The sequence below is a fragment of the Schistocerca serialis genome, chromosome 6 (assembly GCF_023864345.2).
Source record: "Schistocerca serialis cubense isolate TAMUIC-IGC-003099 chromosome 6, iqSchSeri2.2, whole genome shotgun sequence".
NCBI classification, from domain to species: Eukaryota; Metazoa; Arthropoda; class Insecta; order Orthoptera; family Acrididae; genus Schistocerca; species Schistocerca serialis.
Window position 1 is genome coordinate 93,685,856 of NC_064643.1, and position 12,775 is coordinate 93,698,630.

A 12,775-nucleotide genomic window follows, 5' to 3' on the forward strand; every position below is an offset into this window, starting at 1 on the left:
TGGGGAATAACAATATTAATGTGCTAATAGTAAACTGCAGGAGCATCTATAGAAAGGTCCCAGAACTGCTCTCATTAATAAACGGTCACAACGACCACATAGTACTAGGGACAGAAAGTTGGCTGAAACCAGATGTAAACAGTAATGAAATTATAAACTCAGATTGGAATGTATACTGCAGAGACAGGCTGGACAGTGAAGGGGGAGGTGTGTTTATAGCGATAAAAAGTGCCATAGTATCGAAGGAAATTGACGGAGATCTGAAATGTGAAATAATTTGGGTGAATGTCACGGTTAAAGCAGGCTCAAACATGGTAATTGGATGTCTCTATAGGCCCCCTGGCTCAGCAGCTGTTGTGGCAGAGCACCTGAAAGAAAATTTGGAAAATATTTCGAGTAGATTTCCCGACCATGTAATAGTTCTGGGTGGAGATTTTAATTTGCCAGATATAGACTAGGAGACTCAAACGTTTATAACAGGTGGCAGGGACAAAGAATCCAGTGACATTTTTTTAAGTGCATATCTGAAAACTACCTTGAGCAGCTAAACAGAGAACCGACTTGTGGCGATAACATATTAGACCTTCTGGTGACAAACAGACCCGAACTATTTGAAACAGTTAACGCAGAACAGGGAATCAGCGATCATAAAGCGGTTACTGCTTGGATGATTTCAGCTGTAAACAGAAATATTAAAAAAGGTAGGAAGATTTTTCTGTTTAGCAAAAGTGACAAAAAGCAGATTTCAGAGTAATTGATGGCTCAACATAAAAGTTTTGTCTCAAGTACAGATAGTGTTGAGGATCAGTGGACAAAGTTCAAAACCATCGTACAATATGCATTAGATGAGTATGTGCCAAGCAAGATCGTAAGAGATGGCAAAGAGCCACCATGGTACAACATCGGAGTTAGAAAACTGCTGCAGAAGCAAAGGGAACTTCACAGCAAACATAAACATAGCCAAAGCATTGCAGACAAACAAAAATTACACGAAGCGAAATGTAGTGTGAGGAGGGCTATGCGAGAGGCGTTCAATGAATTCGAAAGTAAAGTTCTATGTACTGACTTGGCAGGAAATCCTAAGAAATTTTGGTTTGATGTCAAAGTGGTAGGTGGATCAAAACAAAATGTACAGACACTCTGTGACCAAAATGGTACTGAAACAGAGGATGACAGACTAAAGGCCGAAATAATGAATGTCTTTTTCCAAAGCTGTTTCACAGACGAAGACTGCACTGTAGTTCCTTCTCTACACTGTCGCACAGATGACAAAATGGTAGATATCGAAATAGACGACAGAGGGATAGAGAAACAATTAAAATCGCTCAAAAGAGGAAAGGCTGCTGGACCTGATGGAATACCAGTTCGATTTTACACAGAGTACGCGAAGGAACTTGCCCCCCCCCCCCCCCCCCTTCTTGCAGCGGTGTACCGTAGGTCTCTAGCAGAGCATAGTGTTCCAAAGGATTGGAAAAGGGCACAGGTCATCCCCATTTTCAAGAAGGAACGTGGAACAGATGTGCAGAACTATAGACCTATATCTCTAATGCCGATCAGTTGTAGAATTTTGGAACACGTATTATGTTCGAGTGCAATGACTTTTCTGGAGACTAGAAATTTACTCTGTAGGAATCAGCATGGGTTTCGAAAAAGACGATTGTGTGAAACCCAGCTCATGCTATTCGTCCACGAGACTCAAGAGGGCCATAGACACGGATCCCAGGTAGATGCCGTGTTCTTTGACTTCCAGTTCCCCACAGTCGTTTAATGAACAAAGTAAGAGCATATGGACTATCAGACCAATTGTGTGATTGGATTGAAGAGTTCCTAGGTAACAGAACGCAGCATGTCATTCTCAATGGAGAGAAGTCTTCTGAAGTAAGAGTGATTTCAGGTGTGCCGCAAGGGAGTGTCGTAGGACTGTTGCTATTCACAATAAACATAAATGACCTTGTGGATAACATCGGAAGTTCACTGAGGCTTTTTGCGGATGATTCTGTAGTATATTGAGAGGTTGTAACAATGGAAAATTGTACTGAAATGCCGGAGGATATGCTATGAATTGACGCATGGTGCAGGGAATGGCAATTGAATCTCAATGTAGACAGAGTATGGATGTAGATGTAGATGTAGAAGGTGCGTATAATGCTGGAGTGGAAGCAAGGAAAGGGGTAGATGTGTGCAGGACAGGGAACAGTGAAGGTTGAGGTCAGGTGGGTTACAGGAACGAAGGATATGCTGTAGGGACGGTTCCCTTCTGCACAGCTCAGAAAAGCTGGTGTTGGTGAGAAGAATCAAGACAGCACAGGCTGCAAAGCAGTCATTAAAGTGAAGCACATCATGCTGGGCAGCATGTTCAGCAAATGGGTGTCTACTAGGCCACAGTTTGGTGGTGGGTGTTCATGTGGAAAGACAACTTGTTAATTGTCATGCCTACACAGAAAGGGGCACAAGGATCTGTAAACAAAGCAGCAACCATTGTGCTGCTTTCTACATGGGCATGACAACTAAGAAGCTGTGTGTCTGCATGAATGGCCACTGCCACAAGTGTGGCCAAGAATCAGCTGGACCACCCACTTGCTGATCATGCTGCCCAACACAATTTACTTCACTTTAATGACTGCTTTACAGCCTGCGCTTTCTATATTCTGCAGGTGCAGCGACATTTAGCTACATTTATACTCTGTAAACACTGTGAAGTGCATAGCATAGGGTATGCCCATTGTACTAGTTATCAGGGTTTCTTCCTGTTCGATTCACGTATGGAGCACGGGAGAATGACTGTTTGAATGCCTCTGTGCGTGCTTTAATTATTCTAATGTTATCCTGATGATCCCTATGTGAGTGATACATAGGGGGCTGCAGTATATTCCTAGATTGTCATTTAAAGCCAGTTCTTCTTTGTTAGTAGACCTTCTCAGGATAGTTTACATCTACCATCAAAAGTCTGCCAGTTCTTTTCTGTGACACTCTCCCATGGATCAAATAACCTGTGACCATTAGAGCTGCCCTTCTCTGTATATGTTCAAGTTGTATCTGGTACAGGTCCCACAAACTTGAGCAATATTTTAGAACAGGTCGCACGAGTGATTTATAAGCAATCTCACTGTAGACTGATTACGCATCCCCAGTTTTCTACCCATAAACTGACGTCTAGCACCTGTTTTACACATGACTGAGCCTATGTGATCACTCTATCTCACATCCCTATAAAGCATTATACAGGCATTTGTATGGGTTGGCCAATTCCAACAGTGACTCACCAATATTAGAGTCATAGGATATTATGTTTTGTTTTATGAAGTGCATAATTTTACATTTTTGACCATTTAAGGCAAGTTTCCAATCTTTGCACCACTTTAAAATCTTACCAAGATCTGACTTAATATTTATGCAGCTTCTTTCAGACAGTACTTCACTATAGATAACTGTATCAACTGCAAAAAGTCTGAGGTTACTATTAAGATTGTCTTCAAGATCATTAATATACAACATGAACAGTAAGGGTCTCAGCACACTTCTCTGGGATACACTCAAAGTGACTTCTACATCTGCCAATGACTCTCCAATCCAAGACAACACACTTCATCCAAAAAGTCCTCAATCCCGTCACCAATTTCACTTGATACCCCATAATCATACTTTTGACAATAAGTGTAGATGTGGTATTGAGTTAAATGCTTTTTGGAAATCAAGAAATACTTCACCTACCTGACCGCCCCCCCCATGAACCATGGACCTTGCCGTTGGTGGGGAGGCTTGCGTGCCTCAGCGATACAAATGGCCGTACCGTAGGTGCAACCACAACGGAGGGGTATCTGTTGAGAGGTGGTTCCTGAAGAGGGGCAGCAGCCTTTTCAGTAGTTGCAGGGGCAACAGTCTGGATGACTGACTGATCTGGCCTTGTAACATTAACCAAAACGGCCTTGCTGTGCTGGTACTGCGAACGGCTGAAAGCAAGGGGTAACTACAGCCGTAATTTTTCCCGAGGACATGCAGCTTTACTGTATGATTAAATGATGATGGCGTCCTCTTGGGTAAAATATTCCGGAGGTAAAATAGTCCCCCATTCGGATCTCCAGGCGGGGACTACTGAAGAGGACGTCGTTATCAGGAGAAAGAAAACTGGCATTCTATGGATCGGAGCGTGGAATGTCAGATCCCTTAATCGGGCAGGTAGGTTAGAAAATTTAAAAAGGGAAATGGGTAGGTTAAAGTTAGATATAGTGGGAATTTGTGAAGTTCGGTGGCAGAAGGAACGAGACTTTTGGTCAGGTGATTACAGGGTTATAAATACAAAATCAAATACGGGTAATGCAGGAGTAGGTTTAATAATGAATAAAAAAAATAGGAGTGCGGGTTAGCTACTACAAACAGCATAGTGAACGAATTATTGTGGCCAAGATAGACACAAAGCCCATGCCTACTACAGTAGTACAAGTTTATATGCCAACTAGCTCGGCAGATGATGAAGAAATTGATGAAATGTATGACGAGATAAAAGAAATTATTCAGGTAGTGAAGGGAGACGAAAATTTAATAGTCATGGATGACTGGAATTCGTCAGTAGGAAAAGGGAGAGAAGGAAACATAGTAGGTGAATATGGATTGGGGGGAAGAAATGAAAGAGGAAGCCGCCTTGTAGAATTTTGCACAGAGCATAACTTAATCATAGCTAACACTTGGTTCAAGAATCATAAAAGAAGGTTGTATACCTGGAAGAATCCTGGAGATACTAAAAGGTATCAGATAGATTATATAATGGTAAGACAGAGATTTAGGAACCAGGTTTTAAATTGTAAGACATTTCGAGGGGCAGATGTGGATTCTGACCACAATCTATTGGTTATGAACTGCAGATTGAAACTGAAGAAACTGCAAAAAGGTGGGAATTTAAGGAGATGGGACCTGGATAAACTGAAAGAACCAGAGGTTGTAGAGAGTTTCAGGGAGAGCATAAGGGAACAATTGACAGGAATGGGGGAAAGAAATACAGTAGAAGAAGAATGGGTAGCTCTGAGGGATGAAGTAGTGAAGGCAGCAGAGGATCAAGTAGGTAAAAAGACGAGGGCTAATAGACATCCTTGGGTAACAGAAGAAATATTGAATTTAATTGATGAAAGGAGAAAATATAAAAATGCAGTAAATGAAGCAGGCAAAAAGGAATACAAACATCTCAAAAATGAGATCGACAGGAAGTGCAAAATGACTAAGCAGGGATCGCTAGAGGACAAATGTAAGGATGTAGAGGCTTGTCTCACTAGGGGTAAGATAGATACTGCCTACAGGAAAATTAAAGAGACCTTTGGAGAGAAGAGAACCACTTGTATGAATATCAAGAGCTCAGATGGCAACCCAGTTCTAAGCAAAGAAGGGAAGGCAGAAAGGTGGAAGGAGTATATAGAGGGTTTATACAAGGGCGATGTACTTGAGGACAATATTATGGAAATGGAAGAGGATGTAGATGAAGATGAAATGGGAGATAAGATACTGCGTGAAGAGTTTGACAGAGCACTGAAAGACCTGAGTCGAAACAAGGCCCCGGGAGTAGACAACATTCCATTAGACCTACTGATGGCCTTGGGAGAGCCAGTCGTGACAAAACTCTACCATCTGGGGAGCAAGATGTATGAGACAGGCAAAATACCCACAGACTTCAAGAAGAATCCCAAAGAAAGCAGATGTTGACAGATGTGAAAATTACCGAACTATCAGTTTAATAAGTCACAGCTGCAAAATACTAACGCGAATTCTTTACAGACGAATGGAAAAACTGGTAGAAGCGGACCTCGGGGAAGATCAGTTTGGATTCCGTAGAAATGTTGGAACACGTGAGGCAATACTAACCTTACGACTTATCTTAGAAGAAAGATTAAGAAAAGGCAAACCTACGTTTCTAGCATTTGTAGACTTAGAGAAAGCTTTTGACAATGTTAACTGGAATACTCTCTTTCAAATTCTGAAGGTGGCAGGGGTAAAATACAGGGAGCGAAAGGCTATTTACAATTTGTACAGAAACCGGATGGCAGTTGTAAGAGTCGAGGGGCATGAAAGGAAAGCAGTGGTTGGGAAAGGAGTGAGACAGGGTTGTAGCCTCTCCCCGATGTTATTCAATCTGTATATTGAGCAAGCAGTAAAGGAAACAAAAGAAAAATTTGGAGTAGGTATTAAAATTCATGGAGAAGAAGTAAAAACTTTGAGGTTTTGCCGATGACATTGTAATTCTATCAGAGACAGCAAAGGATTTGGAAGAGCAGTTGAACGGAATGGACAGTGTCTTGAAAGGAGGATATAAGATGAACATCAACAAAAGCAAAACGAGGATAATGGAATGTAGTCAAATTAAATCGGGTGATACTGAGGGGATTAGATTAGGAAATGAGACACTTAAAGTAGTAAAGGAGTTTTGCTATTTAGGGAGCAAAATAACTGATGATGGTCGAAGTAGAGAGGATATCAAATGTAGACTGGCAATGGCAAAGAAATCGTTTCTGAAGAAGAGAAATTTGTTAACATCGAGTATAGATTTAAGTGTCAGGAAGTCATTTCTGAAAGTATTTGTATGGAGTGTAGCCATGTATGGAAGTGAAACATGGACGATAACCAGTTTGGACAAGAAGAGAATAGAAGCTTTCGAAATGTGGTGCTACAGAAGAATGCTGAAGATAAGGTGGGTAGATCACGTAACTAATGAGGAGGTATTGAATAGGATTGGGGAGAAGAGAAGTTTGTGGCACAACTTGACTAAAAGAAGGGATCGGTTGGTAAGACATGTTTTGAGGCATCGAGGGATCACAAATTTAGCATTGGAGGGCAGCGTGGATGGTAAAAATCGTAGAGGGAGACCAAGAGATCAATACACTAAGCAGATTCAGAAGGATGTAGGTTGCAGTGGGTACTGGGAGATGAAGAAGCTTGCACAGGATAGAGTAGCATGGAGAGCTGCATCAAACCAGTCTCAGGACTGAAGACAACAACAACAACAACAACAACCTGACCGCCTTGATCCAATGCTTTCATTATGTCATGTGAGAAAAGTGCAAGTTGGGTTCCACATGATCAATGTTTTCGGAATCCTTGCTGGTTGGCATGGAGGAGGTCATTCTGTTCAAGATACATCATTATGTTTGAGCTCTGAATATGTTCTAAGATGATACAACAAATCGATGTCAAGGATATTGGATAGTAGCTTTGTGGATCCCTTCTACCACCTCCTTGCAGAAGGGTGTGACCTGTGTTTTTTTTTTCCAAGAACTGGGTATGGTTTTCTGTTTGTGGGATCTACATTAGATTATACTTAGAAGAGAGGCTAACTCAGCTGCAACTTCACTCATCTTTTCAGTGGTATGAAGACTAAATTAGTGCAATTCTCCTGAGTTTTCCTTTGTAAAGGTCCATTTGGAAACAGAGTCAAGAATTTCAGATTTTGATTTTATACCTTCAATTTCAATTCCTGCCTCCTTCACTAGGGACTGGACACTAACTTTGGTGCCACTAATGTCCTTCAAATATGACCAGAATTTCATTTGGTTTTGTGAAAAATCATTTGGCAGTATTCTGCTATGGTAATCACTGAAGGCTTCAAGTATTGCTCTCTTCACAGCCAAATGTGTTTCATTCAGCATCTCTCTATCTATAGCCCTATGCTTTGTTTTACACCTATTATGCAGTAATCTCTGTTTCTGCAGAAGTTTCTTTACAGTGACTGTATATCTAGTTTACTTAACATATACATCTTTCTGCTTGTTATAGTTGTCCTTTGTAAATGGGTATCATTGTTGCCACAACCACGTCATGGTCACTGATACCAGTTTCAGTGTGACCATCCTCAAAGTGGTCAGGTCTATTTGTTGCCATTAGATTCAATATATTTCCATCATGACTGGGGTTGGAAAATATCTGTTCAATTTAGTTTTCAGAGAGGGCATTTTGTAATGTTTCACAGGATGTCTTATCACCCCCACCACTAACACAACTGTAATTTTCCCAATTGATTGCTGGATGATTAAAGTCACCACTGATGATTACAGTATGACTGGGGAACTTAACATAGAAGTGAACTGAGGTTAGTTTTCTCGTAAAGTTTTTGGTTACATCAGGATAAGAGTATTGATTGAAAGATCCAAATATCATTTAGCGCCCACCCCTTTTAGTGAGTCTTGCTCCAACAATCTCACATGCAGCTTCAGTTTCTATCTCAGTGGATTTGAGTTTCTTGTCTGTTGAGACAAATACACCAACTCCATTTCCTGTTTGCCTATCCTTTCGATATACATTTAAATTTTCCCAAAAATCGCAGTGCTATCAGTTTCAGGTTTCAAACACCTTCCTGTGCCTAGCATTATTTGAGCATCACTGCTTTTCAGGAGTGGCTCAAACTCTGGCACTTTCTTGCAAATGCTTTGGCAGTTAACCATTAGGATTTTAATTCTCTCATCTGTGAGAGGCATTTCTTTCGATCTTACACTGATACTCTTGGGTTGCCTATACCTATTGTTATCTGGATTGGATCCTACACAGTCAGCTGACTGAGTAGCAGCCTTTGATGAGTAGCACAGAGCTGACCCACATGCGTGTGTGTGTGTGTCTTTCTTATTGTGCATGCATGCGCCTCACTGCTTCCTCTATGTGGTAATTAACACATACTTTTATTTTCAGTGTCACTCATGTATCCAAGAACATTGAAGATTACAAATGCATAATTCAACAAGAGAGGAAGCTATTGTTCTTGCTTTTATAATTTTGTGTAGCTTTACATCTCGTCTCAGGTTATGGATGAGGAAGTAAATAACATTAATTAAGATGGTTGGAGCAATATCCAAATCAAGCTCCTCCCAATTAAAAGTCCAGCATTTAACAACTGCATCACTTTGATTCCATAATAATAACCATCATACCTGGCATTAAGTCATGCACTTCTTCCATGAATGCTTGCTTTCCTTGATGTTTTGTACGTATCCTCAGAAATGCCAAATGATCATCTTCATCCCAACCTCCAGAATGTCCACCCGTTTTAGCCAGAAACTTGTGAAATGCTCGAACCTAGAAGCACATTACAATGGTTGTAATAAAGATTACATACAAAAGTTTCATATACTGATGTTACAAAAAACAAATTGTGAGCAAACTGAACCTCATACCTACATCTCTTTATCTTGAAAGGCTTTGCGTGGCAGAATATACTAAGGAAACAAAGCAGTGACAAAAAAGTATTAATCACTTTCTCCCCCAGCCCTGTCTGAGTGGTTTGATGCAACTGACCAAGACTTCCTTTCCTATGCCAGCCTCTTCATTTCAGTGAAGCACTTACACCCACGATTGACAGTTATGTGCTGGATGTATTCCAATTTCTGTTTTCACCTACAATTTTTTTTTTCTATAGCTCTTTCTAGTATTATGGAACTATTCCCTGATGTCTTAACACTTTCGCTGCAGCTGACATTTATAAGCGTCACAACAAGCCATGAGCCAGTGCGGCTGATGCTCATAAGTGTCAAAACAAGGCACGAGCCAATGCAGCTGATGCTTATAAGCATCTGCGCTCACTGTCAGATTACTCAGTCTAGTTACAGCATCTAATCTAGCGTCAAAGAGTGTAAATTTTTGTTTTGTGTGGTCAGTTATCGAATGTATATTGTTTGTAATGGCGGCTAATGAACTGACACCTGGACCTTCCAATGTGAAAAGGAGCAGGAAAAGTGTTAAATTGACAGAGGCTGCAGAAGAATTGCAGAGTGATGATAGCGTGGAAGCATAGCTTTCGAATTTGTTTCGTGACAGTTCTGAATCTGACAATACGAATCACGACGATTGTGTGGAAATCAACGACGAAAGAGAGCCCGACCTGTCACACGGAGATAATCCAGGTGAGTCCTGGCATAAAGAATCACATAATATGCAGTATCACCCATTTACGAAGGCAGAAGTTTTGCAAATTCTGCTGGCAATTCTCCTATGTATTTCTTCAGATTATTGGTAACAGACGAACTGTTGCAACTTGTAGTTGATGAAACGAATGATAACACAGTCAACATATTGCTGAGTGAAAATACAAAAGAGGGATCTATGATCTGTAAATGGAAACCTCTAAGTATAGGCAAATTACTAGTTTTCCTGGGTGTTTCGTTACATATGGTTAACGTTAAATATCCACGATTACAAGACTACTGGAAGAAAGAACTACTGTTTGAGAATAGAGGAGTAGCGATGAGTATAAGCAGAGACCAGTATTTGATCACATTACGCTCTTTGCATCTTGCAAAAAATCCACTTCCAGGAAACCCGAAACCAGACAATCGTTTATATAAGATACGACCTATATTGGATTATTTTAACATGAGAATGTCTCAAGTGTATTACCTGGGAAGAGATTTATCATTAGATGAATCAATGATTCTTTGGAGGGGAAGATTCTCATTTAGACAATACATAAAAAGCAAACGTAATAAATATGGCATTAAGATGTACATGCTCCACAATCCAGATGATTTCATAAATAAGTGCGCTGTGTACATCGGAAGTAGTGGAGATATTGGGGGAAAAGGTCACGCTGAAAAGGTCGTTTTGCATTTGATGGCAGAAAAGCTGCATGTTGGTCATCACATTTACTCGGACAGTTATTATAACAGTTTTCATTTAGCTACAACTCTGTTGAACCTAAAAACACTTTCCACAGGTACTCTGAATATAAATATAAAATATACCCCCGAAGACGTTGTATCGCCAAAACTTGGGAGAGGAGAGACAATTGCATGGTATTCTAATGGAGTTATGATTAGAAAATGAAAGGATCGACGAGAGGTTTCCTACATTTGCACAGAACATCTAAATGTTATGAAGCAAGTGACGAATGTGCGCCAGCAAATAGTCACGAAGCCTTTGCCTGTTATTAGGTACAATGCGTGTATGTCTGGGACTGATAAACAAGATCAGATGTTGTTGTATTATTTATGTGAACGAAAGACTATCCACTTGTCGAAAAAACTATTCTTTCATGTCATTCACATGCTAGTTTTCAATTCTCTACATCTGTACAACAAATACTCAGGAAATAAAATGACGTTGTACAATTACAGAATGAACATTATAAAGGGCTTCCTTCCACCAATGGACGTTCCACAAAATGTGAGCAAGAAACATCACAAACAAACACACGTGAAAAAGTGGGAAGCTACTGCAGGGAAGAAGCAAGTTATGAGGAAGCGGTGTAAGAAGTGTGCGGAACAAGGCAAGCGCACTGATACACCATCCGAGTGTACAACCTGCCCAGACAAACCTGGATACTGCTCGAACTGCTGTATAATTTCCCATAAGTCGCAAAAATGCGATAATATCAGGGAAATTCCGATTATCATAGACAATGTCTTTTATATCTTTTGACACTGCATGGTTTCTTTTTATGACGTGAAAGGTTAGAACTTTTTTCCACAAGTACTCAGGAAATGAGGTTTTCTTTTGTGTTAAGTTGACTTATTTCTTATTGCGTTGTAAAGCGTTCACTTCAGTTTTTTGTGAAAGAATTTGTTGTGCTAAATTTGTTTTAATAGCACCGTAATTGAAGTGATGGGGGACACGAGAGAAGCTTCCACGTAGGGTGTGTTTCGCTTACTAATTTCTACACATACGGGCATCCCCTGGGTGTCTATGATAAGTGTAGATGGCTAACTCTAATACCAGGAGCAAAAATGCTACTAAATTGATGACCTGTATCAGAGTCAATCTTAAAAATGCGCATTTGAAGTAAATATAATTTCAAATGAATCCAGTTTCCTTTTTTTCCTTCTTAAGAATTTGCATTTTGGAATCCAAATTTTTCCTGAATGCAGTGGATTTGTTGCTTGTTTGAATTGTATTTTTTGTTACATTATCAAGAAATCACAAACATTTGAATGACACCTGTGACCCATATAGGTGTCAGACAGCAAACAGACTTTAAAACATGACCACAATACAGTCAAAGCTTATTTGAAGTAATGCACCTAAGGTGCATCCTACAGATCTTACAAGGTCTGTAGCTCAGGTGTGCTTAGGAGCATCGGCTCCGAGTGGTACCTGCACTTGAGCATTACCGACCCGCACTCACACATTGACGGGCCGCACTGGAGAGTTGCGCGCCTATACTGATGCCACAGCGAAAGTGTTAATGTGTTGTATTATCCTGGCCCTTCATCTATTTTGTGTTTTCCACACATTCCTTCCCTTGTCAACTCTGCAGAGAACCTTCTCATTTCTTATCTGATTCAAGGTGCACTTAAATTTCTAATCCATCTGTGATATCACATTTAAAAAGTTTTGATTCTTTTCCTTTCTGGTTTTCCCACTGTCAGTGATTTATTTTCATACTGGGCTCCAAACATACATTCTCAGAAACTTGTTTCTCAAATTAAGGTCTACATTTGCCACTAATAACCTTATTTTAGTGGTGAATGTCCTATTTGCATGTACTAAACATTTTGTACCAGTAACCATATATACACTGACAAGCCAGAACATTATGCCCACCGACCTACTATTGATGTAAACCTCTCCAGGCGATAGCAGCATCATATGGCAAGGAATAACTGCTGGTCAGATACATGCATGGTGCATGTAGTACTGGTGAGCGTGCTGTCTATGTGTAGAATGGGAAGTCATATGATCTACCTGAGTTTGACCAAGGGCGGATAGTGATGGCCCGGAGGCTCAGCAAGAGCATTTCGGAAACTGCACAACATGTCGGGTGTTTGAGGAGTGCTGTGATGAGTGTCTTCAACACATGGCAAAACTAAGGTGAAAT

General features: G+C 40.4%; 1 protein-coding gene across 1 annotated transcript in view; it reads right to left on the bottom strand.

The window, feature by feature from the left end:
• The window catches only part of LOC126484511 (coiled-coil domain-containing protein 112-like), a 147,420-nt gene that overhangs the window by 102,454 nt on the left and 32,191 nt on the right, over positions 1-12,775 (bottom strand). Inside the window, exon 6 of the mRNA XM_050108048.1 lies at positions 8,898-9,042. Coding sequence (XP_049964005.1) covers positions 8,898-9,042 — 145 coding nt within the window. The remainder of the gene's footprint in view (positions 1-8,897; positions 9,043-12,775) is intronic.